Below are 27,790 nucleotides of genomic sequence, written 5' to 3' on the forward strand. Positions count from 1 at the left end.
TCTAATCAAATTAGTGATCAGTTATTGCCCCCCCCCCCCCAATTTGAGCGCTTATCAGCCGAAAATTCCTGATCAAATAAAGCCTATAATTAATAATAATCAAAGGGAAACACAATTAAGAATAACGTTGTCACAGAGTGGGGTTGGGTTTGAGGGGTGGGGGGTTGGGGAGAGGGTTGAGGACCGAAATGCAGTCAGGGAAGGCAGATGTGCTCACAAAAAATGTTAATCATCAAAACGTAAAAACAAAATTAGGCTCTTTGAAATTATCAAAAAACTAAATCAAAGTTCAACACAGATTCAAGGAACACTCAGGCTAAACTTACATAGATAGAGACAAGACTACGAACCAGGACGACGAGTGAAAGCAACAAATGATCCAACAAAGACTGCAGCGAAGGAGGGAACTAAGGCCAAGTCCATAAGAAAGCCCGTTTCAATGTATCCGCGCAAGTTTCTTGGCAGTTCGTCCGCACAGCGATGCCGTTTCAGAGCTTGAAACCGATCACTTTTGGAACCGGGCTCCAGAGTGGAAAGATTTCAAAACGCACGTACGTTCCAATGTGGACACCATATGCGAGATACTCCTTGAGTGATAACGTAGTGGTCGCAGCTCGATGACGACGCATTGTCGTAGTTTGATGACTTGTGCTCCAATTCTCGCATAACTCCGCGCAAACCGCCAGTCCTCAGCTTGCTTATGCTTTTACAGCAAAATATTTTGCGTGATGTTGCGCCATTGTCACTTCTGTGTTCGTCTCACTGATCTGTATGTATTAGCCTACTGGATAGCCGATTGCCCATACACGCCCGTGCAAGCCATTGAAGCGTTAGGGTGGCCATCTTACTCCTCCCATCTCGCAAGCAGACTACTTTATAAAACTATATGTATACGTACAGATTAGACATATACAGCTCGTAGGCTCTTAGTATAGGGCGGGGGTGGTCAATATTTTCTAACAAGCAAAAAAATAAATAAAAAATTAACAAGTGTACGGTATGTGCTTGGAAGACCCCCTTTTTCTTTTATTGCTCAGTTCCTTAGACTCCAATATTAGATTTGGCAGAGTCATCTTTTGTTGAACTACAGTTATAATTCTTTAATTAAAAAAAAAACCGTTTCCTCCTGTAAACATCATTAAGCATATCATTTATAACTGCATTTAAGGAAATCCTCTTGTTCATGTTTAACAAATTTAAAACATCATAAATCTTGCTGTTTCTATTAAGTACTGTCTCAAATGTTCTCTATTTTTGATACTGTAAATGTATAGGATCGTATGCCGAGAAACATTTCTTGGGAGGAGTAATATGGCAGCCTCGCGACTTCAAAAGTCTTGGTCTATCAACTATCCAGTAATATATTCAGAACAGTCTTCTTCACTGATGTTTTCCATTTACTCCCTGTGGCTGCGCTACAGCGCCACTCCTGACTTGGCATATACTTTACAGCCATTACATGTCCTCAGCTTCTTCTTTTGGACACACGTATGTTTCGAAACGTTTCTGTGTGTACAAGATTTTTTTGAGGAACGAAGCCGGCTTTGCTTCCATGTGAACATGGCCTAAATAGTAGCAAACTAACAAGACAGTGACAAACACCTGGACATGAGACAAGTGGCTGAGGGAGCTAATCGGAAGACACAAGGGACCGGGATGACGAGCACAATGACAACAGGGACACATGACAACTATAATGAGCCAAAACCAAACACAGATCATGACAAATGTGAAAATAAAAATAATGAAAATGTCAAAATGTATAGTAAAATGTAATAATAAAAATCCAAACTAACAAGGAATAAAAATGGAATACAATAAAGGTGAGATGCTAACACTTGGATTGCATGGGTGTATTATATTAATATTGCTCTTGTATGTCATTTATACAGTATTACGAAATACTGCACTGCACTAGGGAGTTATTACACTTGGATAATGTAGGGAATAATCTAGATGTGTGGTGAATTATGTGGGGTTTATTTATAGATTTTGAATATGGTGATGACTAAGCATGGGCCCATAACCAATTTGCCAATTTACTGTGGTTTTAAAAAGTCAATGTTTTTAATAACCGCTAATACTGCTGTCACCGGTAATGAGTTCTTCTTTTCTTTTTTTGTGTGTGACTTAAAACTAGCGCACAACAGATCCCTTTACTGTTTGCAGTCATCAGGTTACGTGCACATTGCTGGGACAGAAAGAATGGTGTACACAAGCCAGATTGATGTCCGAAAGTGTGCCGATGTCCAATGGCCATTTAGCCATCTTTATTTAGTGGAGAAATCTAGTGTTTACACTCCAAGCAAACTGTGAGCTTACATGTGTTTGGATGCTTACAAATATGTAATGTGTGGCCATATACAGACAACATCATGATTTCAATTTCAGAGCTTTTGTATTTTATGAGCGGAAGTTTTGACAAAACAAGGAGGACACAAGACAGAAATGTATGATGCTTGGGCCATCGTCAACATAGGGAGAACGACATCCTCACGGCTAACTGTACTTGCATGGCAGCGTGAGTAACACAGCCAACTTCTCTGCTATTTTGATTTGTTGTTGTATAAGGGAACTGGGAATGATGTCAAAATGTGACGACAATCTTGGTGGGACCGCAATGTAGGCAACAGAAATGCCAGATAAATGCCTAATTGATGCTTACTCAACATTTCAAGACATAGAGGTTAAATTGAACCAAATGGCCAATAACTTCCCAGATATGAAATGAGCAAATGAGCGGGCATTCCTGATTATGTCCTCGGTCCAGTCTGTGTATTTAATAGCTTGCAGCTCCGACGGTGTTTCTGGAATGACCTGTTTCCTCTTGGAATAGAGAGGAATGAACTCCTTTCTACTCCGATTTGCACACTACAGCTCGGCATGTTGACATTGTTTGAAACTATTCAAAAAGTATCATGACTCAAGCTAGCTCGTGCACAGAGGAGTACAAGGAGAAGGAAAGAAGGGTGATGGGGGTCGGAGGAACGCAACATATGGATGGCCTTCACAATTTGCATTGTTCTTAAAAAAAAGAAAGAAAAAAAAAGAAAAGCGTACACGTGTAGATGCCAGCGTGTCCTTATGAACAACATGAGTAGCTGGGGTCTGTTCTAAAAATAGCTGACCAGTGATAGGACACTGTGACCAGCTAAGACAAATAGAAGACCAGAAGAAGAATGTCAACATTTATTTATTTATTTTAACATACTTTGTACCAAATATTACTATATTTTGTTTAAAATAAATCAATAGATTGTGTTCAATTGAAAAAAAGGCTAATATTATTTATCCAAATATTTGACATTTTAGAGCTGTTGTTTTAATACTGGGATAATTTTGCTCACGGTTATCATACTGTCAGAATTAAATTTCAGTCCATGCCTTGTTAAGACTCGGGGAAAAACACATTCACGTAAAATGACACGAAAAATTTACTTTTTAATCGGTGGTATACAGACAAATCTTTATTTGTCACCCTCAGGTTAGCTTAGCAATTAGCATGGCATCTCAGTCTTTCCTTCCTTTCCTTCTTTTCTTGTCAGAAGTGTAACTTATTCACTGCCATGAAGGCGATGTTTAGATTACTTTTAGCGACACTAGTAGCCAGCCAAAGCTTATTGTTAGCTAGGTGGTGTGGCAAAAATAGCACCGAACTTTCTCCAACTTTGACTACTCACACGTATGTCCAGCATAACAAAGCTTTTTTGGAACCACCTCGGCGGTTCAATTATCAAAAAACCTAAGTGTGTGATTCTCGCTATCGAATGAGTTTTCATGAAATTCTGACTAACAAAGAGCTGCACCAATGTAACGTTAGCTAACATAGTTAGCTTCTGTTAAGGAGCTTATACTTGATTGTTGAGTTATGAAATGGGCAGGAATGTGTGTTTATGGGCTTTTCGGCAACTCTGGGCTGCCGGTGAGATGACGAGAAGCAGCCCTTGCTGCAATGTGGAAGAGGAGATGGCCAAACATCGGCTGGAACCCGCAAACAGCTCCAAACAATTGTTACGCTTAGACTTTTTGCCAAGATGATGAAAGGGAGACTCTGTCTTTGCCAAGTTCAGGCTTTGGGCCCTGGTTGTCATGGCAATGAAAGTTGGACTTGCCATTGGCCCATCAGTTTCAGGGTTGGGATGGACTGATATCAGCAAGGCAAAAAATAAGGCTTATTTTTGGTCCTTGGGGACAACAACATGTCACAGGTGTATTATTAAGATAGGGAAACTGTTAAATTGTGTGTGTGTGTGTGTGTGCGTTCGTGCATGTGTGTGTGTGTGTAGGGCATAATACTGCATGCCTCCTCTAAATTTACATCACTTTTAACTCATTCAAACCCCGTTTTACGTATAAAAAAAACCTGTCATTCACTCCTGAAAAAGTATTTATAAGTTTTTTTTGTTTTGTTATACTAGAGCATACAGAAGGCTTTGATACAGCTTCTGACATGAAGATGTCGCTTAAAGCAATGGTAGTTATTACAAAAAACGGTGGCAGCAGAGTATAAGAGCTCAACCAGGGCCATGTTGCAACAAGCTCTTTTTGCCAGTGTTTTCAACAGGTCTGTGAATAATGATGAAACCTAGCTATATTCTAATGCTAATTGCTGCAAAATGGAAACAGATAGAACTTTGTTTTCCTGATGAAATAAGAGACTTTGGTAGGTTTCATGTTTTTATAGCAATAGAACAAAATATTCTGTGGACTTTGAAAAAGCAGTCAAAATCCAGTAAAACAGCCGGGAGCGAAGGGGGTCGCTTCAGGGAAAATGGCTGCGTGTGAAGGAGTTAAGTTATGTCTCTCTGTTAAGGGTTGATAGCTGTTGTGCAACAACAATATTTCGACTGGCTGTCATATTTTCATATTCTCGTCAACCCACTTCTTGTCTCAAGGCTTGCATGTCACTTTCATATTGGATTAGAGGAGATGATCTGGAAGTGCCCTCTAATAGTATAAGCATAGCCATCTCATTCACTTCGATTTGAAAAGACCTCGCTGACAGCGGCCATCATGGATGACTTCAGTGACAAAGAACCAAGAGAGCAGTGTATCAATCAATGTGTATAGCGTGTTACCATGAGCATTTCACTGGTGACCGAGTTGGCTAAATCGGAGACGGATGAGTTGGCATCGTGGGCCGAGCCCTGGCGGCGTCCACTCTCATCTGGGGTGTGACCTCTGGGACTGCTGCCTGGTTTGTTACCCGGAGTCCTGGATGCAACAGATAGAAAAACACACATTGGCCGCATGCACTTAGCATGCAACATTAATGGGACACAAGCCGCTGCTTTCTGGCAAGGGCTTTTCTTCTTAACTATAGCGCTCAGAGAGTCATTTTAATAATTTAACAAACTTAAGTAACCTATTCACTTTCAGCTCACCAATACTGTTGTCCCTTAACGCCTCTGATTATTTTGAGTACATCGCAACTATGAAAAAAATGGTTTGTGATTTACTTATGTGATACAATTCCAATGGCTAGTGCTGCAGTTTCAAATTGTTATTAGCATTACCGCCGTATTTAGCATGTTTGACAGTAAGCAGCTGTGTTGTTAGCTCCTCTTTTTATGATGTGACGCAGCACACACGATCGATCATTACCGATCGAACTGGTAGCCAGCGCCCATTTATTTATGTTTTGGTTGAGCACCTTCTTTTCACCTCTTGAACGATTTGTTTGAGTCGTGCTCTTACAGTGTACTTGGCGAGTTGCTGATAGATTTCATTGATTCTTTAGATTTCTTTCAGCAATAACCTAATAATGCCAATTACTGTGAAAATTCTGGTTACCACAATCATGATATGAAATGTTCATGTCGTTTCTTCATCTCCAATTACATTACAGTTCAGACTCCAATTGAACAACGTGTAGTGAAATTGACACACAGGTGTCAAACTAAAGGCCTGGTGGCCAGATCTGGCCCGTCACATCATTTTATGTGGACCGCATAATCAAATCATGTGTGACCAGTTCCATGATCCCTGTTCAAATAGATATGGTTGAAATTTGGAAATCTAAGTTTCCCTATCTACAGTAACTTTGAACAAGCTTTTTTTATTTAACTTAACTTCTGATTTCAAAACTAGTAATCACCAGTCTTGTTGTGTATAATGATGACACAATTAACTAATTCACTGCCATAAATTTACAAAAAAAAAGATGATTAAAAATTATAAATTATTAAAAACAGTTCAAATGAATTTTTGACGTTAATAGCCGTCAATGGCAGTGAATGAATATTAAAAAAATCAAAAAAGATTATTAAAAATTCGGGGCGTCAGGAGATTACATTTTTAATCATAATTAATCGCATGACTTCACTAGTTAACTCACGATTAAGCACACATTTTATATCTGTTCTAAATGTACAATAAAAAAAATCTAGGTTTTCATACTCTTGTTAACAAAAGTGGGGAAAAAAGCTAAACTAATAGAAATTGTTCAAATTAATTTTTTATGTTTATAGCCGTCAATGGCAGTGAATGAGTTAAATATTTGATTTTACCGTCAGAACTGTCTTCTGAGGGAAGCTATAACTACAAAGTGGCCCACAACAAAAGTGAGTTTGACACCTCTGGTCTATCACAAATGAAGTTGAAGTAGACTCAGCTTGGGCAGAGACTGAAAGGCAATAGAACCAATACATTTGAATGGCCTTATATGAACCTAAAATTTAACCAAATACTGCAAATAGTTTTTGAGTCAAACACCTGATATGCAAGATGTTATAATGTAATGGAATTTCACATGATATAATTAAAAAGTCAATAAATCATAACAGCAGATTTTTTTTTATGCATGCCTGTTTTTATTTATTTATTTAGTTATTTATTCATTATTTTTTCAATGGTTCACAGTACAGTACAGTATATCATATCAAAACATTATGATTCATAATGGGAGTCCAATTTGACCAAATGTGACAATCTGGTGAATTGTTTGTGTGTTTTAAATAAATTTTCTTTTATATCCATCCAACCATTAATCCTGTTCAGGGTCATAGGTTAGTTGGCTCATATTCCAGCTGACTTTGGTGAGAGGTGTGCTACACTTTTTGCTTTTATTTTGCTCTGTTTGACTGTGCTGTCTGCAGCCAGGTCAACATTGCAAATGTGAATCTGTTCTCAATTGCAGTGCTGGGTAAATAAAGGTTTAAAAAAAAAAAACCTTGACTGGTTCCTAGTTTGACACATGGCACATACTATTGATAAATAGTCATTCATACCTATGGACATTTTGGAGTGTTGAATTAACTAAGCTATTGTGCATGTTATCAGAATGTGGGAGGAAACCAGAGTACCCAAAGAAACATCCACAGAAAAACTCAACAAAGACAGAGATGAGGTTCAAACCCAGGACCACTATTTGCGAGGCACCATTGTGCCACCTCAACTAACCTAAAAACAAAACATGACTTAGTTTTCACATCAAAATGAACTCAAACTAAAAAGTTCCTAAGGTGGCAGCCACTGCGTGCGCCAAGCTGACTGATTTATTTGTCGAGACACATGCTGTAACACAGTCGCACCATTTCTAGACGTGGGCGGCCATGCCCAGGAGACAGAGTGAGAGGGACAAAGTGACCTGGCCCACCGGGTGACAGATAGTGAGCCAGCCGCAGGACCTGAACATGCACAAAACATACTTGTCTGACATTCTCTTTGCTAAGATTGACAATAAGTTGCGGGCTTCCTCTTGGAATTTATTATAATAAGCATGCTGATGTCCACTCCTCAACAACTTTCAGCACATTCAGCCCAGAACAACCGTAGTAGAGAGACTGGGCAGATTCCGTCTAAATGCTCTATGAAGAGTAGAAAAGAGACCCAGGAGAGTTTAATCATCCTAAACCTGACAACAGATGACAAAGGTCATCATGAGCCTGCTCTCCTGGATTAGAGTGACCAAGGGGGAAAGTAAAAGAGTGTGCGCTTCGTGACCACCTCTGGCCACCACGGTGAATGGACAGACTGGTAAATTCTCCCACAGCTCTTTCTATTCAGCTCGTCTGACCCAAGTATTTCATAAATAGCAGTTGAGTATTAGGCATTAGTTATTGTATTGCTTTGTACTCAAGGAGGCCGAAAATTCATATTTGGAGTTGATATTTAGTTTCAATAAAGGGAAAATATAGGTGTGAAAAAATTAACAAATAATACAAACTCCACTTTTAACTGTGTCAAATGTTTTCAGGCATACATTTATTGGACAACTTTTCAGATTTGCAAAACGTCATTATATATATATATTATGTATATTAACAAGGGGTGTCCAAATTAGTGCATTAATTTTGAATTAATTTAAAGTTCCTTTAACACCGCACATTTTTTTAACGCGCGATTAATGACCGCCCCGAACTTGGAAAGCCTGCACTGGGGGAATTCCAGTCGCAACGCAGCAGACACGTCCATGTCAAAATTAAAAGCAGTAATAAATTTAATAATGATGCAGAGAGACTGGGGTCAAGTTGTATTTCACAATTTTAAAAATGTGCAGAATTTCACAAGTTGCTTCATGTTAAAGATTAGCTCTTAGTATAAAAAGAAATGTCTTACAAATGCAATTATGCCATCTAGTGGCAGAAATATAACCTCAACACAAATCAATATCACACTCGTTTTTTACAGTACAGTACATTTTTTTATTTTAACTAAATTTTATGGAATATTATGAAATTACTGTCTCAATGACTAAAAGATGCAGCCTTATTTCTATTAGTTTAACTTTTTTTCCACTTTAATGTTAAAACGAGTATGAAAACTTTGATTTTTTTTAAATTGTACATTTCATTGTACATTTAGAACAGTTATAAAATTTGCGATTAATTATGATTATCGCCTGGCACTCCTAATATCAACACACATCTGAGAAAGAGTTGTGGTTATGCTCACAGAATTCTAAAAGGAAACTCAAAAACCTGTAAGATTAATATAATTAATTACAGTGTGCCAAAATCACAGTCAGTAAATCACAGTAGCCTACACACCTAACAGAAGAAATAAATTTAACGGTGACAGAAATCAGCATGAAAGGCAAAGGGAACAAAAAAGGCCATATTTGGTTAAGCTGAAAAGTCATACAATGGAAAAAAGGAAGCAACTTGCCATGTTTAATTAGTCAAGACAAATAGGAGAAAGCTGGAGCGGCAATGGTACTAGATGGACGTGGGTTGTACCACAAGGAGACAAGTAAAAGAGCGTGCAAGCGAATAAGAGAAAAACACAGAGGAGACGATGCTGACCTAGTGTAGAGGAGAAACAATTGATTTGTCACACTGTGTTTCTTCATTGTGATCTGCAGGTCAGAGCAGCTACAATGCAGCACAGAGTGAATTCAAAACGCATTGCTGTCTCTTTGAGACACGTGTCCAATACACAACACAAATATACCAGCTGGCTGACACACTGGTCCATTGACTGCCTCCAGACCTTTGGTATGTGCAAGTGGTGTTTTATTGTACATGCATGGGGTATATTGGGAATAGTTTGAGTGGTATTTTTCAATACTACGGGTATTAATCGCAGATGAAAAATAGGCCTTCATGTTGGGTAACAATACTAAAGGTTTATAGAAAAATCTGGCTTCCGAAGGATAAGTACAGGGGAGACCTCCGCTAATAGCCAAACCATCCAACATGTCCACCGTAAAATGCTCAACCTTTTAGTGTATTAATAATTGCTTTCCAGCTGCCAGTCACAGCAAGTTTTTGTTTTTCACCTGGATCTCATCTGCTGGGCCTGGTCGATTGCTAGCCCACTTGAAAGATTAATTCAAATGTGAAAATAATGAAGGAATGTATTTTAAAAACAAAAACAAAAAAAACTGAGCAACTAACAAAGGACAATCCTGACAAAAACCTATTCCTTAAATTAAGTGATTTACTTCAAGTTAATAATTTCAGAGATTAATTGATAATAATAATAATAATAAAAAATATGATTATTATTGTCATTGTAGTTTATGTATTATGCTCTTTTTTAAAGTTATATTAGTTCCCAACCATTAAATTAAACACCATTAAATCACGGCACAACGGACCAGTGTGCTTTAGGCAACATTTTAAATGGTTCCCTCCTCCATCAGAAAGTAACCACGTAATCCAACTTAAAATGTTAAATACAATTCTAATGAATGTGTATACTGTAAAATAAAAAAATAAAAACTATATGTTTTGTCTACTATGCATGCTAGTGGTGCAACGGATCACAAAAGTCGGATCGGATCATATTTCCGACAAGAAAAAAAAAGAGGAAAAAAAAGATAAATAGTACTTTGTCTTCATTTATTTTGTAAAATGCTTTTTCCATTAAATACAATAAAAAAAATCAATTCAAAATGTCTAATATAGCCGTTAAGGATTTAGGAACACAACTTTAAGAGCAATATGAGGCAGAAACATTCTTATTTTTACATAGTCCATGTGTAAAATACTAAGGTATGTGTTCATATAAACTAAACAGTTAAATTTGACATTTTGAGTTGAATGTTTCTCTTTTTAATGTGCAAAAGTCTTTTATAAAATAATGGACAAAGTTCTATTTATCTTGTTGTTATTGTTTTTTTTTTTTTTAATGAAACATGTAATTTAAGGCACATTCCCTTCCTTTCAACATGGAGAGTGAACTACAAAGTAGCCTTGGTCCACAATATTGAAAAAGAATGAAAGTAAGCCAGGTTGCAGGTACCAGCTGTCAAACTCACTCACCAGCCAGACACTCGTTGGCCATGCTAACAGCTAGCCGCTAGCCACTTACGTCTGAGACTTCTGCCGTATCATACAATGACGGCGTAATTAATTAGTGGTTTCTTAGAGTCCTAAATTAGCGACTGAACATGAGTCAATCAACTACGATAAAGAAACATCTAAAAGGGAAGTCAAGCTAGCCATCATGCCACGACGTGAGCCAATTTCAAAGTAAAAGTCTACTAAGGCTATTTGCATTGCCGTCAATGTATTACTGTATTTGGTCAACTTTATTTTGAAGTTAGGCTTAGCGTGTTACGTTGCGTATGTTTCAGCTTCCTTGATATGTCAGAATGGTATCGACTGTAAATGTTTGTTTTTGTTTGAGTTCCATCTTAAGAAAACAGCGGTGGTTGTTTTAAAGTGCTCTCAATATAATATAAAGTTGAGTTGAGTAATGGGAGTCAGCGTCCTAACTGCATATTTGCAATGTTAACAGTAATAAATACTTTTAATATAATCATATTGAAGAATAATTTTTTGTGCAGTCCCCTGAGGACATGGCACTCTTAACATTTGCCTATATTGCCTAGTGGGGGAGTTGGCACTTATAACATTTTGAATTGATATTATTTCATTATCAAAATGCAAATGCAAAAATTATCCATTAATTCATATGCAAAAATGGAGGTGAACAGTGGGATTTGGTCTCGGTATTGGTGATTACTCGCACTGGTATCAGTCTGACATACAGTGGTATCAAACATCCCTATTAGTAGACAAGATAAAGTGCTTCATATAGCATCCCCCAACTTTAAAACACCCATTTCTTGTCAAAGCTGTTTCCCTTTAGCCTAAGGGATGGAAGAAGCATTCACCGGAGGCCATCGAGGACATAATATATGCCTGTCAACTGGATCTCCAGCCCAAGAGTCAATAATTTCCTACTTGTAGGAGTGCAAAGATCAATGAGAAGTCACTAAACCCCATTAAATCAGCAGCCAGCACACACACCAGAGACCACACGGACAATCAAGCTTACATAAACACACACACACGCACATGATTTTCTAGTGTAGTTTCAGTGGAGAGGTGCATCATGTGTTTTTTCATAATCCCGATCTGATGGGCACATGCTGTCATGAAGGCAATCCTGCCCAAAAGTATATACTGTATTCGACCAGCATTTCCTAACCTTAATTGAAAAATCTCACGAAATGTCAAGCAAGAATACTGAAACAATAATGATCTCATCTCAATTGATTGTTTTGGTGTAGGTTATTTCTTCTTGAGGTGAAAAAGACTGACTTAGGGATGAGCACACAGTGCATGGCTTTTGTCAGGACCTCGAAATATGCAGTAGAAAAGTGACAACATTTAAAACTTCAAAATCCAAAATCAGGCCATTGATATATATTTTTGAAGGATTTCTGTTAGTATTGTTGGAAACGTTTAAATAGCGGTCCAGGGGCCTCATTACACAGATACGTTTATAATGAGGACTCATTATAGAAACTGAAGCACCGTAGTCACATTTGAATTAACAATGAAGTCACTAACTGGCGAATAATTTTGAGTCATGACAACCTTTAATAATCCCAGTGGTAGATGTCATGTCATCCAAACTGACACAGATAGTAGTAAAACACATTTTGGCGTTCATTATAATTTTGTATTGCATGCCAAGGACAAGCCTGTTTATTGATGTGGAAAAATCCTAGCTACCTATTAAAATACTCATTTTGATGTCACCCGACAGAGAGAGAAAAACTATTCAAATTATAAACAACTACTGGTCCGTCACATTTAATTACCAACTGCTTTGATCAAATGGATGGAGTTGTCTACAGACCTTATTTAATATTTCATCTAAAAGAATGAAGCTGTGTCGTGCTTCAAACAGGACGACACACATCTACAGTTGTGTGTTGGCCCTTGCTTGCTTCTGACTATCTTGGGGGGGGGGGGGGGGGGGACTCTAGTTACATAATTCATCCTTGGAGGTTGTCGTAACCATGACTACTGAAACGTGCTCACCAACTTAAGTTTGTACTCACTACCATCATGCATTTTACACAGGGTTGGAGTAACCATGGCTACCTGACCATTAAAGGAGGGCAGGAAAAGCCAAGTATGCTCAGCAGAGACGCATAATCAAAATAACACAAAGTACACAGAGGAGACACCAAGAAAATGTTTGGTACATTCTCATGAATCTACATATACCTACGTTTTTTAAACTCTTATACTGCCACAGGTTATCCAAAAAACAACCCCTGATCGTGCCAGCCGATTTCGAGCATCTTTCAAGACAAACAGAATATCGTGTGCTCTGACATGAAAGATCGCGTTCCATTTTTTCATAAGAAAAAAAAGTATGTTTCTACCTTATTCCGTTCTTTAGTAATTACCATTTAAAAATAGGTAATTTGAGTGACATTGAGCGAAAATTGAAAAGATAAGAAGAAAACGAGCTTTTTGTGAAAAGATAAATTTTTTGATGACTTTGACACTAATATTTTTTGTTTAGTGACACTATGTGAATTTGATTTAATGTGAGTCATCCTTGAAAATGTTCTATTTAATCAGATTAATTGAAAAGAGATACAATACTGCCATCTGCTGGCATAGTTAGTGGGTGTTTTGGGAATTTACAACCCCAATGACAAGGCAGCGCTGAACAGATGTTCCACTGCCCAATGAGAAAAAAGTAAAAAGTAAACGTCAATTAACGTTTTTGGCGGCATTCATTTGGATTTTAGTATATGTCATTTAGCGTTTTTGGCGGTAAAAGAGTTAATGTACTAAAATAAATTGTAAGTGCACGTCCACTACAGTAGGTGGCAGTGACACTCATTGTCAGGGAGTGCAGAAGGTGTATTAGCTCATCTGCAGCGGTGCATTAACATTTACAACAATTTTATAGACAAATGATACTATTTATAATCGCGGCGGAGAGTTGGGGGGGGGGGGGAATTCTTCCTCAGGGGGCATAATGAATAATAATTGCGTTAAAGTGACTTGATCAAGTCAAGTGTCTTAGTAGTCTTCTTGGCAGATTTTGCAGAATGTCTTTTATTCCCAGCTTGAAAGAAAATTCAGTCTTACGACCGTATTTCTGTCCATTACCGTTAGCCCCTACCTCTACCTTACCAAATTCAGAAAAGGAGCTCTTGATTTGCTGACCCCGCTGTTCAGTAACGAGCTACAAATTGTGCAGAGTGGCCAAATTGTATATTTTTTGTTATATATATTTTTGCTACAATAATTATATATATATATATATATATATATATATATATATATATATATATAAAGTTCAGTTGGACCAAAGCGGTATTGTTTTCCCTTGAATTTCCCTTGAAAGAACCACATTTCCCATGAGGCCAAGCGCATATCATCGTGAAATCCGGACGTCCAAGGCGTCCGCAGTTGGACTGAATGACATGGTTTCCAGTGGCGATTTTCAATTTTTTTCTTTATACAGCACTGTAACGTTTCTCAAGTATGTTAAAAGCAGACGGTGGTTGTAATCTTACCTTCTTTATTGTATATACACAAACGCTGCCCTTCACTCCCTTTCTTCCCGTGATGCATTTATAAGCATTCGTAAACAAGAAAGGAACTTTTGAGCGTTGCGTGGCTGGTCGGGTCAGTGTGGAAGGGCAAACATTCAAGCCGGCTATTCATTGCTACCATGCAATTTTCCAATAGCTAACATTAGCATAATTATTTTTGATTTGAGCATGGACAGCTACCGACTAAAAAGAGCCAAGTCCCCTCAAAGGCAGCGTTGTTTGGAAATCCCCCCCCCCCCATCTTTCGCCTTGCCAGCGAGTGAAATCCTGTACTGTGCTTTTATCCACATCCAGGTAGGCTTTTTATAATTATTATTGTCGCCTCAGACAAAAGTCTTTTTTTGGGGTGTTTTGTAGCTTCTTCATGATAACAGTAATCGCGCATAGACGTTTGACTCGACTTCCGTCTGGAACGACTGAGGAAAGGATGTATGCTGTAAAGCAGTCGGCACGTTTGTAGTTTTGTGTGTGTGGCAGAGTTCACACCATCCACCCCAAAGTTGTTTAGTGCCAGTAAAAATGATACAGACCCCCTCAGGCCATGACAAAGGTTTCATTAATCTAGCTGTAAGTCAATGTTTCATTAGCAGAATTATGAAAATATGAATTGAAGGTTCAAAAAGTATTTACTGATACTTTAAGCAAAACAACTTAAACAAAAAAAAAAGGTTAATGAAATACAATAAAAGTGACAATGCTTTAAAAAAAGTGAAAACTAACTGATCGTATTTATAAAACTAACTAAAAGGAACTATTATTACACAAATTTTTTTCCTCGTTTTTGTATTTTTTTGTTAATACCAAACATGAGCTTTAGGGGTCATTTTAAAAGTATGTATTTCTGTATTGCTGTACGTCCGAACAGAAGAATGAATGTCAGAAATGTAATGTAATTAATTTTATTACACAATACTTAGTGCCCCCTTTTTTTTATCATCTTGCACTTGACAAATACTCCATATGTTAAATTACAAAACAAAACAAAAACTAATACTAAAAGAATATAACAAGTACACCTGGTAATTAAATTTAAACAGAATAAAAAAAAAAATCTAAAACAAAATAAAAGCTAACTATAATGAAAAATCAAAAACTATTATAATCCTGCTTTAAAGTAGATGCAATGTTGCAAAATGCTCAAGCAATCGTTTTTGCAAACAAACTGTAAATTCATGCATGGAAACTGTCCACGTAAGAATACCATTTTCTTTTGAAGATGTGCAGCAATAGGGCCGATTCATCACTCTGGCAAAAGTGACAGTCATCAACGCTGACAGTAGAGTTGTGCTGTGAGAGCATCCCATCACAAACATCACCATCCCCAGGAAACGGGAGAATATGAATAAGAAGACGGATGTATATAAAAAAAAAAAGAGTGAAGGACACAGGCTAACTAATAAAAAGGCAGAATAAGAGAACGGATCAAAAGATACTCTAAATATGACAATATTATAACAATATTAACAAGGAAAAGAACAAGGTTTTGTTTTCATTGTTAATAATATATGGGAGCATGTTCATGACTGAAGTAAATTACTCATTATTTAAGACAGGGTAGGGCAATTTAAATGCTGGAGGGGGCCACTATTTTTTCTTAGTGCTACTTGAGACTCACATAGGACCACGCAATTCCTAACCAGATGTTTGGCAAAAATGCAATTTTAAATATTCATAAAATACATGCATATATGCAAAATACATGCTCTTCACATATTTTATTTCTAATTATTCCATATTTTTTTATAATGCATCTACTATCCTAATCCATCAACAAAGGGTTTGATGCAAACAACAAAATAACCACATAAGATTCCCCCCCCAGAAAATTACCATTCAAGGCTATACCACCAATTCTTATTTTGCGTGAGCAATCGAGCATCTCGGCGAGCGACGGCGACTTGGCAGCCGATGTGAAGCCCGGCGAGCCGGATTTAGCCGGAGCAGCTGATAAGAGCGGTTAGCGGGAGTTAGTCTGAGCCATCGGCTGGAGTGGCTAACAAGAGTGGCTAGCGGCAGAAGCCAGTAAAATAAAAAAGCTAGTAAAAGCTTGCGAGAGCAACGCAGAAGGGGACAAGCGGCGAATAACGGGACTCAGCGACGACCACCTGCAGGCCCCAGCTGTGGAAGGTAAGCGGCGGTCGACCCATTGGGTCCGATACTAGATGCAAGCACCACCATGGCTAACTGCGTTGGTGAAATTGCCCTTTAGGGATCCATAGCAGGAAGATGGCAGCGAAACATGTCAGCCTCTTGTAAGGTGAGGCTCCAGCCATGTTATAATTAGCGATTACTAGACATATAATTATATATATATATTTTTTAAAGTACGTTGATGTTATAGAACGTGTTTTTTTTGCACATAATTGAAATCAATAGTGTTTTTTTAATGAATGAATTTTTTCTTTTTGCAAGCCACATGCATGCACACTGAAAGGTCAGAGTTGTCACTGCATGCACGCACTATTCCTACATTTCCAAGAAGTTTGGTCGTAATTTATTACCCAAAGAACCACTGAAAGAATATGACACATCTGTCAAAAATACTGCATGTGAAGAATAAATTGAAGACACAGCAATTACTATTTTTGATCATCTCTGTAAAAGAACAAAAATCTCAACCTCAGCCATCAGCAGAATGGCAAGTTGATGAACCTGAAGGATGAAGGTTCCATGAAGTCCCTTGTTGCAAAGTGCATCTCCATAACCCAACATACATAGGTCATGTTAATCATCTGCTCGCTGTGGGAGACCATGAAGCGCACTAACACTCCCGTGTCCCATGATGGATGAGGCGTATGCTCCCATATCGGCCCACTCAGCGCTCGCCACCAAAGGGAACAAATCACCCGGTCGCTGCCACCTCAACACGCAAGCTAATACAACTAATGGAGTCGTCTATAGTGTTTGACTGCCTTGATGCTCTTTGAATAGAGTGGCTGTTTATGTTTTATAACCATTTGCTGTTATGTATTTAGCTGGAGGGAGAGCGTTTCTTGCTATCACCTTTGTTGTATCTTTTGATCATCTAAAATCTTCTACTCATAGTCACAAATGAGGAACCAATGGAGGAGATCCCTATTTAGTTGTAACATTGTTTTATTTTAAAGATGCCGATGAACATTTTCTGCTGATCTACATCACTTTTTTTCCCTCCTGACAATCAATCATCTCTCCTCTCAGGCCAGTGGCCAGCCTGGAGCGTCGTTTCCAGGCTTGACTCACTGTGATCGCTGGCTCACAGTTGGATATGCTCGCTGAGAAAGGGAGGAAACAACCTCCCTGCCTGATTGATAATACACACTTGCAACTCAGCTGCTACCGGAGAACATGATTTCCACGGAGGCCACCAACCACTTACTTCTACATCAGCACTTTTTATGGCATTCGAGAACATGGTTTGTGATTGTATCCCTATGCAGCTTTATCTTTTCCTGTCTTTGCGGCAACAATTGGCTGTTAACATCAAAGAGCAATGTGATCACTATTTTCATTTTACTATCTGCTCAGGTGGAACTGTCCTCGGCAATCCTTTATTTTCTGTTTCTTGGATCCATTTCTAGCAACTGTTTGACAATCTCTTTATAGGGGAAGTCAAGCCCCAAATCAGCAATAATATGTTCTATACACCCCCACTAGTCTACACTCTTAAAACAGTTGGGCCAAAAGTAACCCAATTATGGACCAAAAATGGACCAATCCACTTTATGGCTCAATTTGACCCAACTTTCTGGGTTGTTTTATACAAAATGACCCAATTTTATGACCAAAGTAAGTTGTGCTGTGCATCATTGAGGGGTCTTAACTTTGACTCAAAGTTGGGTCAAATTGACCCAAGTAGAGGATCGGTCCATTTTTGACCCATAGTTGGGTTATTTTTAACCCAACTGTTTTTAGTGTGTAAACATGGCATTCTGATTAATATTGTGTTGTAATATTGTGAGTTAAGAAGCAAAACCCACCCATTTTTATCGATCTCAGGGGTGCTCAGGGCTCATGTAACAACCAATTTTTTTAGTTTGGTCATGTGACATTTGCAAGCTAAGCCTTAAAGCTATTGAGTGCAGAAAATTAAATTTCAAATCGCTACTGCCACATGTGACCGAAGAATGAAACTGCCTTTTCCCTTCTTCACATACACAATGCGCACATGACATCATTCCGCAGAGGGCGGGACATTCAAACACAAATCCTGTCTGAAAAATATTTTTAGCCAGAGGCGTGCAGGGGTTCCCATTATGAACAGCTAAGGTGTTAATCTACTAATTAAAAGTGGTCAAATAAAAAATACTATTTTAAAGATGTCTTTGGGGCAAATTGTTACAAAGGGCAGCTTTAATCGGTCATTTCTCAAGCCCTAAGCAACTTTGATGTCATTTAAAGTCGACATCGTGGCCGCCCTCTGAGAAAAACTACTGGGGGCTATAGAACAAAAAATAGAAAACAGAACAGATATTAAGACTTCAACGAAAAGGACTGCATGTATAAAAATAGTGTAGTAAATCTAAAAGTAAGAATGTGAGAGCCTTCATCTGTGTTTCACAATATGTATTGCGATAATATTTATCAACCCACGCAAACACACAATTCTATGCTTATTTGAAACGCTAACTATTTGATGGGCACGTTTGACTGCTTTTACAAATGGCGAGTTGAGCTTGGAGATTGTCCAAGGCCAGTGCACTCTTTGAAATGTACTCATATTTATTTCCCGGTTGCACTCTCACCATGGTGGATCTCTCAGCTCATTAAGATTCAGCTCCGCCGTGCAACAGCGGCTTTCTGTGCTGATAATAAGTCAAACAGCCTCAGAGCTCTCATCACTGTTATCTGCAGGTGTCTGATTGTGTCCAGTCCTGCACAGGTCTTCAGTCGCCTCAGGTTGAGTCGTTCAAACACAGTAACCCAAAGTGACTTTCCACATGTGAAAACAAAAAAACACCTGTTTTGTCTGGTGATGCACTGCCAAAATGTAAATGTGTCCTTTGACAACCTAATGAATGGTAATCACAGCTGCAATAAGTAGAAGACAGCTACATAAGCTGCTGTTTACATAATCACGCCTTAATCACATTGAGCCATTTGGTTGCAGAAAGAAATTCCGCAAAGTTAGAAGAAGATTGATTGAGCAAAGGAGGGTGAGAAAAGATCGGATTTGATCACTGAAGTCAAGCCAAGCCTATCTTAGTAGGTAAGCAATTTGATTATTTTTTCAGTCAGTTTCAAATGTGGCACAAAGTGAAATTTGTATTGAATGTATTAATTATTGATTTAATGATTTTTAGCGTGAAGGCTATTATTTGTCAAACACTATTAAAACATTCATTAATAAAACAAACTGGTATCAGGGAAACACAGTGACAATCATGTCCTGATTTCAATCAGAGCTCAGCCAATACAGTGGACCTGAGCTCCCGCTATGACAGTAAATTCAACTCTTTTATACGTGCACAGGTTTGATAGTTTTATTAAAACAATTTCATTTCATAGGTCTAAAAATACTACTTTCTAAAAGTAGTGCAACAAGGAGGCCAATTTTATAAATGGTAATGGACTACTTTTAACTACACCATATGGTGTCCAAAGTGCTTTACAAACACATCACATTCATCCATTCACACACCAGTGGTCGGCTGATGCCATCCAAGCAAATCGGGGTTCAGTCCCTGTGCCCAAATTCGCAAGACTGGGTCCTCTGAAGGCCGAATTTGGTGCGACTTAACAGCATGCATGGACTTGCATATGAATGGATTGTCAATGCTGCTTGTCGGTAGCGCATTGACCGACAGTCCATTCAGGGTATTAAAAATTTCAAATCAGATCAAATCAGGTGGACAAGCAGATGGTTCATGTATGAGTGTTTGGTACAGTATACGCCTGTAAATGGAGGTTATTAATCACTTTTGCAGTTCTCTGTGATGTAGATGTTACATTCATATTCCATTTCAGTAGATGGTATTTGTAAAAACACATGTGAATAGACTCATCTGCCTCAGATGTGGACCATTGGGCCAAATCCTACATTCACATTACTCACAAAATATAAATTATTCTGTAAACGCAACACCTCACGACGTTTGGTGCAGTTTAAGAGCACTTCAAATTACAGCCTCCAAATTGATCATTAACATAAATCTACACCTCTCTCAAACCATTCCAATAAAAACACAACTTTATACTCCCCACAAAAGGAGGATTTATTGCAGGCTTGTTGCAATATACTGCATGAGTTTGTGTGTGTGTGTACATAATAACTTAGAAACGGGTGCTCATAAAGGTTTGGCTGAAGAGAGCTAAGAAGAAATGGGCCAGAATTAATATATATCAATGGAGTTGGTAAAAACAAAAAACAAAACAAAAATATATCTAGTAGACTGATGGGGATCCATTGTTTTCAGTTTACTGGGCTCCACTAAAAGTGCCAGCAGCAAGCTATTGTGTCAGACAGTAACAAGGAGCTAAGCTGGCGCGGAGAGCAAGAGATGAGAAAGAGGGCAGTGATGATGATGGAGAGCTGTTATTACTTGCGGAAAGACACTCGACGACTTGGCCCACACAACCCCTCGAGCTAGAGGTTTCATGGCGGCCTGTGATTAGAGTTTGCTACTTGACAGACCTTTAGACAATGGACGGGAAAGACAATGAGGAGGGAACAAAGAGGGAACAAGAAAGGAGACTGCTCTCAATTACCCTTGTCCATTTGAAGATATAAAAAAGATATTAAAACAGGCATTGACCTACCTAGCTATAGTCTCTAATACCACTGAGACATTTTTGCCTTTCATCGGGAATGGACCTAGAGCAACATACCGATGCGCACTACTGAAGGGTTTAGACTAGAGTAATTTGTAATAGATGGAATGTAAATCCACTCAAAGTAGAAACAAATAAAATAAAATACTAATTACATTACATTAAGTCATGTGTCCATTACATGACAAACTGTAAATAGTGAAACATAAAAACAAGAAAAACACTTTTCAGTTCAGGGCAAACTGATAACCATCTTTAAGAAAACAAATAACATCCTGAGCTTTTCAATGACATGGTCCATAAGTGTTTATAGTTTGCTTGCAGAACCAAGGCAACATTTGCCTGAGGCAAAATTACCCTACTGATTTTCCGAATCAAAACAAGAAATAGGCATACAATTTGAAGAGCAAAATGAAGAGCTAATTTGAACCTTTATGATCCCAAAGTGGCAACAATCTCTAATGGTACTTTGGCAAGACTCCTGTAGGATATACTCCGATTAGTCTTAAAGCAATATAACTCATTTATTTATATCTCTGGCATCTTATTCCCATAATTTTCTTTTAAACTGATTAAGTATCAAAATACAGTAAGAACATACCGTGGTGAACTTGCTGGTGTAATGGGCAAGAAACGGCCATCTTCTATCCCATTACTGCGCCAATTCTGATTAGAGTAAAATCCTCAGCACGTCAGGTTTCATGTCATTCCGTGTGAAGGTGAAGCGGTGGGGGTGGCCTCTCCTAATGTGGGCTAAAGCGTGTTTAGCCCACAACATGTAGCTTGGCCTAGCAGAGTAAAAGTCACCCGGATGTTTACATTCCAGGTTAAGGACCGTCCACAAATTACATTTACAGAGTGAACAATATCAATGGTGATTTGACTGGTAATTTGAGGATCTGTAACACGCAACTTGTAGACGGTCCCCAACTCCGACTCACTATTAGCCGGCCGGCTGATTGAGTCGGCCACTTTCATCCGGCTGGATACAAATCTTTGGCGAGTTCTCCGTGGCTGTACTGCTTTTGAAGAAGTGCTTCTTTGCTACAGGGCAAAATTCCATCTTTGATGTCCGCCGTGGGACGCAATAATTCCTCGTGAGTGTCTTTGTTGTCATTAGCGGCCATGTCATATATGCATGTTTTTACGATGATCACGTGACTGTCTAAAATGGCCGATACTGTACTTAATGCAAAAACATTCATAAAAAGTGCCATAAAATCATAATCACTCAACATAAATTTAAAAATTTTCAGGGAAGAGTTGAAATGAGCCATTTCACAGAATAGCGGGTTAGTTTTTCATAAGTCTTGTATTCCTTTGAAAACAAAACAAAAACAACAACCTCAATACAACCTCATTCTTGATGGTAAATCATTCAAGATGATCTAAATTGCTTTTGGCTTCCATCATGGGCTTCACCCTTGAGCTCCAGATACTTGATAGAACTGAGATTTGGGCTTTGAGAAGGCCTCGCTACAACCCTGACTTTTGTGTCCTTCAAAAATATTTTTACTTGAAGTTGTAAATTGACTTTGATAACAACTGATCATTTGGTTGGTGATGATTACTGCTTTGATTGTGAACTCGCTTACTTCACACAACTTGAAGTGCACGCAGTCTTCTTCTCTTCACCCTTCCTTCGGAATGAGTATTGCTAAAAAGTAAGGTCAAAAATTGTGCTCTTTGAATGGGCTCATGTCTGTCATGACTGTTATCTGAGATTTTGTGTTCCCAACCACTATTCTGTGGCAAGTTTATTCAATTTCAGTTAATTGGTCAGAAAAATTATATTATCTACTAATGATGTATCTTTTTTTCATCTATTCCAGCGGCAAATAGTGACAGGCACAACCTGTCGTCATTCACACAACAGAAAAACAAAAGAAAAACAAAAGCTTTGTGTTCATCTAAACGGGCCTAGATTTAACACATAATAGGAAAAATTGTGAGTAAAATTGAGGTAATCATGATTTCCGTACACTGTATACTTATTTGGGACGGTTGTGTTTGGTGGCTTGTTGTGAGTTACCCCTAATTGTTGGACAAATTTCGAATCATCCACTACGCGTATTTATTTTGTTGCCGCTGTACTCAAGCTCTCGTACAGATGGAAGCGTGTGGAGTCACTTCGTCCAAGGGTTATTGATCCAGGCCGATAATTAGAAAATGAAAAGTGGGACTAATGACGCAAGCCAAATAATGACTGAGTAAAAACAGATGAAAGCTATGTCAAATAAATGCATAATGGGCTTTGTCTTGAGGACATAAAAGGCCAATATGTGGAAGGTAGCTCAGGTATTTTCATCACAAGAGTAGTTTCCCTGAGCTGAATGAATATCAATTATGGCATGACCTCATTCAGTCATTTATGACACACGGCCACCTCAGCAAGTCTTTAGGCCCACTGAATGACTTTCTAATTAGGTTCCATTTACCTCTTTTCTGGTGTGGTTTCATTTTCTTTGCTTGCTGGCGCTTCTTGTAGGTCAGGGAGGTTAGCAAAGTCATCTTGCTCGGCCAGTCCAATTGCTAAAGACAGAACAACCATCTTCCCCTCACTGGACACAGACGTCACACAAACCAACATACAAACACATCCAAATATTAATTCAGCGTACAGGACGAGATTTACAGAATGTTGACGATGGGATGTCTGCACACATTTCGGTGATGATCTATTGCAGTTTTGTGACATTAAGTGGTGTAAGATTTTTGACGCTTAAGAGTTTAAGAGCTATATGACTAGCTAAAAAAGAACGGATTAAAACCAAGTTGACCTGTTTGGAGGAGGCATTCAAGTTAGCTCTTTCTAATACAGGAATGTTTTCTCATTGTTAACACCTTTGAAATGATTGAGCTGACCTTTTCCCAAGTCACACAGTGCTATACACTGTCAGATTTTTGTAACCACTTCGATGACACATAAGCTTGTTTATTTGTGAAGGCCAGTATTTTGTTGCTGTTGTTGTCAGCAGCTTTTCACTGTGCTTTAAACAAGCACATTACAAGACCAGTTTACATAAATACACTATATGTATTTGTAAATTGTCCAATGATTATAATTCTCTATAATTAAAGGGGAAAATTATATTTGTAGTATAATTAAATTTCATATCACCCATCCATTTCCTACACGGCTTAGCCTGTTCAAAGTCACGACAGAAAGAAGCGTAATCCAGCTGTTTAAAGAGCTGTTACACCAGTTTCTTTCTGAATTTGAACAGATGAAAACTGTCATTTTGGCACCTTGTTTATTTTACAAGAGTATTTTAGAAAGCAAAAAAAAACGCACGTTCTAGAACACAGGAGTCTCCCATAAGCGCGAGTATGTCAAATACAATCATGGTTCTCAAAACACAAGTCTGTCAAGACAATGAGCTTGATTTTTTTTATTATTTGTTATTTTAGCTAACCAAACAAAAAAAAGAAGAAGAAAACTAACCAAATAACTAAAAACAAAAAATAAAACCATTTTCGTTAACAAAAAATAAAAATAAATGAAAATGCTTAGAAAAAGAAAGAAAACTAACTGTAATTATAGCAAAAATGTCCTTCGTTTGAGTATTTTGTAATTAATTTAATAAATGAGCCTTTGGGGTTGATTTTAAATGTGATTTTAAGTATATTTATTGCTATATTAACCGGAATAAGGACGAAAATGTGTCACATAGAAGTGATGTCATCTAGCAGCAGCCAATAGAAAAGCACCTTCAGATGACGTCACTCCTCGGCAACAATTTTTGCCTGCTTGACTTTTGGCTCCAATGGTTTGGCTCGCTTACTTTTACATTTACCTCCGCTGAAATGCAAGGCTAGATAAGAAATGCGTCTCTTTTCATTTTACCATGGTGTTTATTAAATATTGCACACAAGTAATACACATTTTTTTTTAATGAAAACTAATACTGAAACTAAAACTAAACATAACATTTTTTTTTTAAACTAATAAACTAACAGAACCGCCCTGAATTTTTTTTAAAACAAAGCTCAAAACGAAATAAGAACTAACTAAAATGAAAATTCCAAAACTATAATAACCCTGGTTCACACACATAAACCAGTAGTGTGACCTGGACCAAAGTATAAAAGCAAAGCAAAGCAAAGCAAAGCAAAGCAAAGCAAAGCAAAGCAAAACTAAACTAAACTAAACTAAACTAAACTAAACTAAACTAAACTATACTAAACATACATACCGGTTTGCTTAATTCATGACGGAAAATGTTGAACTTTACAAATTAAAACAGAAGATGAAATCTAATGAAAACGGTTAGTGTGCAATCAAAGGTGACAGAACCAGGGGACACTGAAGGCAAAACTCCTCCAAATGAGTGGAGTGACGGAAAATAGAGGACAAAGATGTCTCCCGTTGCTTAGGCATGATCCCAAACACAGCCTGGCCAACGAAGGACTGGCTTTGTAAGAAGAATTTCAAAGTTCTGGAGTGGCCTAGCCATACTTCAGACCTCAACCCCATAGAAAATATGTGGACGGAGTTGAAAGTCCCCAAATATCACTGCATGGATGATCAGGCCAAAATACCAGCTGCTGTGTGTGCAAATCTGCTGAAGGCCTACAATATACGTTTGACCTCCGTCATTGCCAACAAAGGTTATACAGTATTGCAAAGTATTGAGCTGAACTTATGTTACTGACCAAATAATTATTTTCCACCATCATTTACAAATAAATTCTTTAAAATGTGATTTCCAGGATTTTTACAGACCGCTGTCATCATTTTAAGTGGGAGAACTTGCTCAATCGGTGGCTGACTAAATACTTTTTTGCTCCACTCTAGTGACCACAATAAATAGTGATAGTGAACTTACCTTTCCCCAAAATATAATACAGTATATTAGTATTGTGCTGAAACCAATGTGCCAATATTAAAATCAAGCTAGATTAAACAGATAAAAGTGACTATGTAATCAATCAATAAATACATATATATATATATATATATATATATATATATATATATATATATATATATGTATATATATATATATATATATTATATATTATTTCATGTTCCTGTGTTACAGTGTTTCATGAATTTATTTTATCTGTCAAACTCACCCGTCAAAGTTAGTGGGCGGGGCTTAAGCCTAATTCACTCAAATCTTGTCTAATTGACTGCTTCGGCCTGAAGAGGTTTGAAACATGGCGGCTACGGTGATGGATTTTTTTGCGGATATAGAGTGATCAAGGCTTGTTGTGTCATGTCTGGGAAGACCTGGTTTTGGTTGAGGGCCCCCGATTGGTCCTGAGTGGGTTCCAGCCCTTCCGCGGGTTGACCAATCCGGGCCCTCAGCCACTTGTGCCTGGCCCCAGGTGTGGCTAGTTACCCAATTAGTGTGGGGGTATTTAGTTCCCGGGTGGTGATCAGATCATTGCCGCTTGTCACGGTCACCCCCGGAGTTCTGTCTGTCATTTTGATTTTGTAGCGTTTCAGTTTGTTGTTTAGTTAGCATTAACCAGTACCCTGGTTAGTGTTTTCTGTAAAATAAAGCACGGCAGTTTCGCCCGCACTCCTGCTGTGGTACTCCTGCTGTGGTTCTCCTGCCTCCCTGCATTTTGGGTCCTCCACTTCACACGCCGACAGACACCATGCCGCTCCGTGACCACACTGTAACATGTTGTTGTGCAAAACCAACATCAAAATTAAAAGCGATATTTCTACTATTTCGCTAAAGTACAGTTTTGACTTGTAAGTGTTTCCATTGAAGAGTGATTTGCTTCTGAGGCGTAAGTTCTCGTAATGTCCCGCCTCGACTTTCGCGAGATCTCGCAGTTCTTGTAGGCGGTCACGTCACGCTAACGGCTCCTCATGAACGTCATAAGAATAAATAGAATGCGTGTATGGAGCCGTGGCAGCCTTGGCTCAATAAGACTTGTTGTCCCCTCAGGAAGCAATTCCGACACAAAAGCGAGTGGCCCTGCACTTCCTACTTCCTTTTCTTCCTTTTACTGGGCGGGGTCACATGACTACAGGAAAAAAAGGGATTTCCATTTCAACACGTCTCAAAAAGCACCTCATGAGAGCGTAAATCTGAGTCTCATGGTAACGCACCCATTGAGGTCAATAGCGCCACCCAGCCCATTAAATTGTGTTTACGACTTGCTCTACATCAATTCATTATTCTGAAATGGATTTGCCTTGACTTGGTGAGCAGGGTGACCAAATTGGTGTTAGGACCTGCCCACCAAACATTGATGGGTGAGTTTGACAGATAAAAATGTATTCATGAAACGCCGCAACACAGTGACCATGAAATAATTAATTAAATAGAAAACTAATTATATATATATATATATATATATATATATATATATATATATATACAAATAATCAAAGGTAATTTAATTAATTACTGACACATTTAATAACACATTGATTTATTTGATTCCATATTTAATTAATAAATGAACCATTTAATTAATTAATGACACATTTCTTTCATTATTTAATGGTGTATTCATTTATTTAATTTTGGCACTTTTGGTCCTCCATAAACAAGTAGGTAGAAGGAAGATGGTTCCAGTATGAAACATGACTGTTCTTTTAAGTGCATTAGTTCTGGGAATAGGCCGGGTCAAGTGATTACACAGGGCATGCCAGTCTATCATCCACCAACGTCCAAGACAGCCTGACATGCATGCTGTCAACGCTGCTTCTAATGGAACAGGGGAGGGCCAGGCGAGACGCTCTATTTTGAGTAATTTGAAGCTATGCGCCGGACCAAACTGTATTTTAATTATTTTTTTACCAAA

At 38.2% G+C, this 27,790-nt stretch overlaps 1 protein-coding gene across 2 annotated transcripts in view; it reads right to left on the bottom strand.

Moving 5' to 3' along the window:
* The window catches only part of syt7b (synaptotagmin VIIb), a 117,293-nt gene that overhangs the window by 15,893 nt on the left and 73,610 nt on the right, over window positions 1-27,790 (bottom strand). For both annotated transcript variants that reach the window (XM_086071595.1, XM_086071596.1), the window contains 2 exons: window positions 23,455-23,577; window positions 5,079-5,214 (listed from right to left, as the gene is read on the bottom strand). In XM_086071595.1, the coding sequence (XP_085927721.1) occupies window positions 5,079-5,214; window positions 23,455-23,577 (259 nt within the window). The remainder of the gene's footprint in view (window positions 1-5,078; window positions 5,215-23,454; window positions 23,578-27,790) is intronic.

The sequence above is a fragment of the Leptonotus elevatus genome, chromosome 3 (genome assembly GCF_054856555.1).
Source record: "Leptonotus elevatus isolate MCC_2025b chromosome 3, RoL_Lele_1.0, whole genome shotgun sequence".
NCBI classification, from domain to species: Eukaryota; Metazoa; Chordata; class Actinopteri; order Syngnathiformes; family Syngnathidae; genus Leptonotus; species Leptonotus elevatus.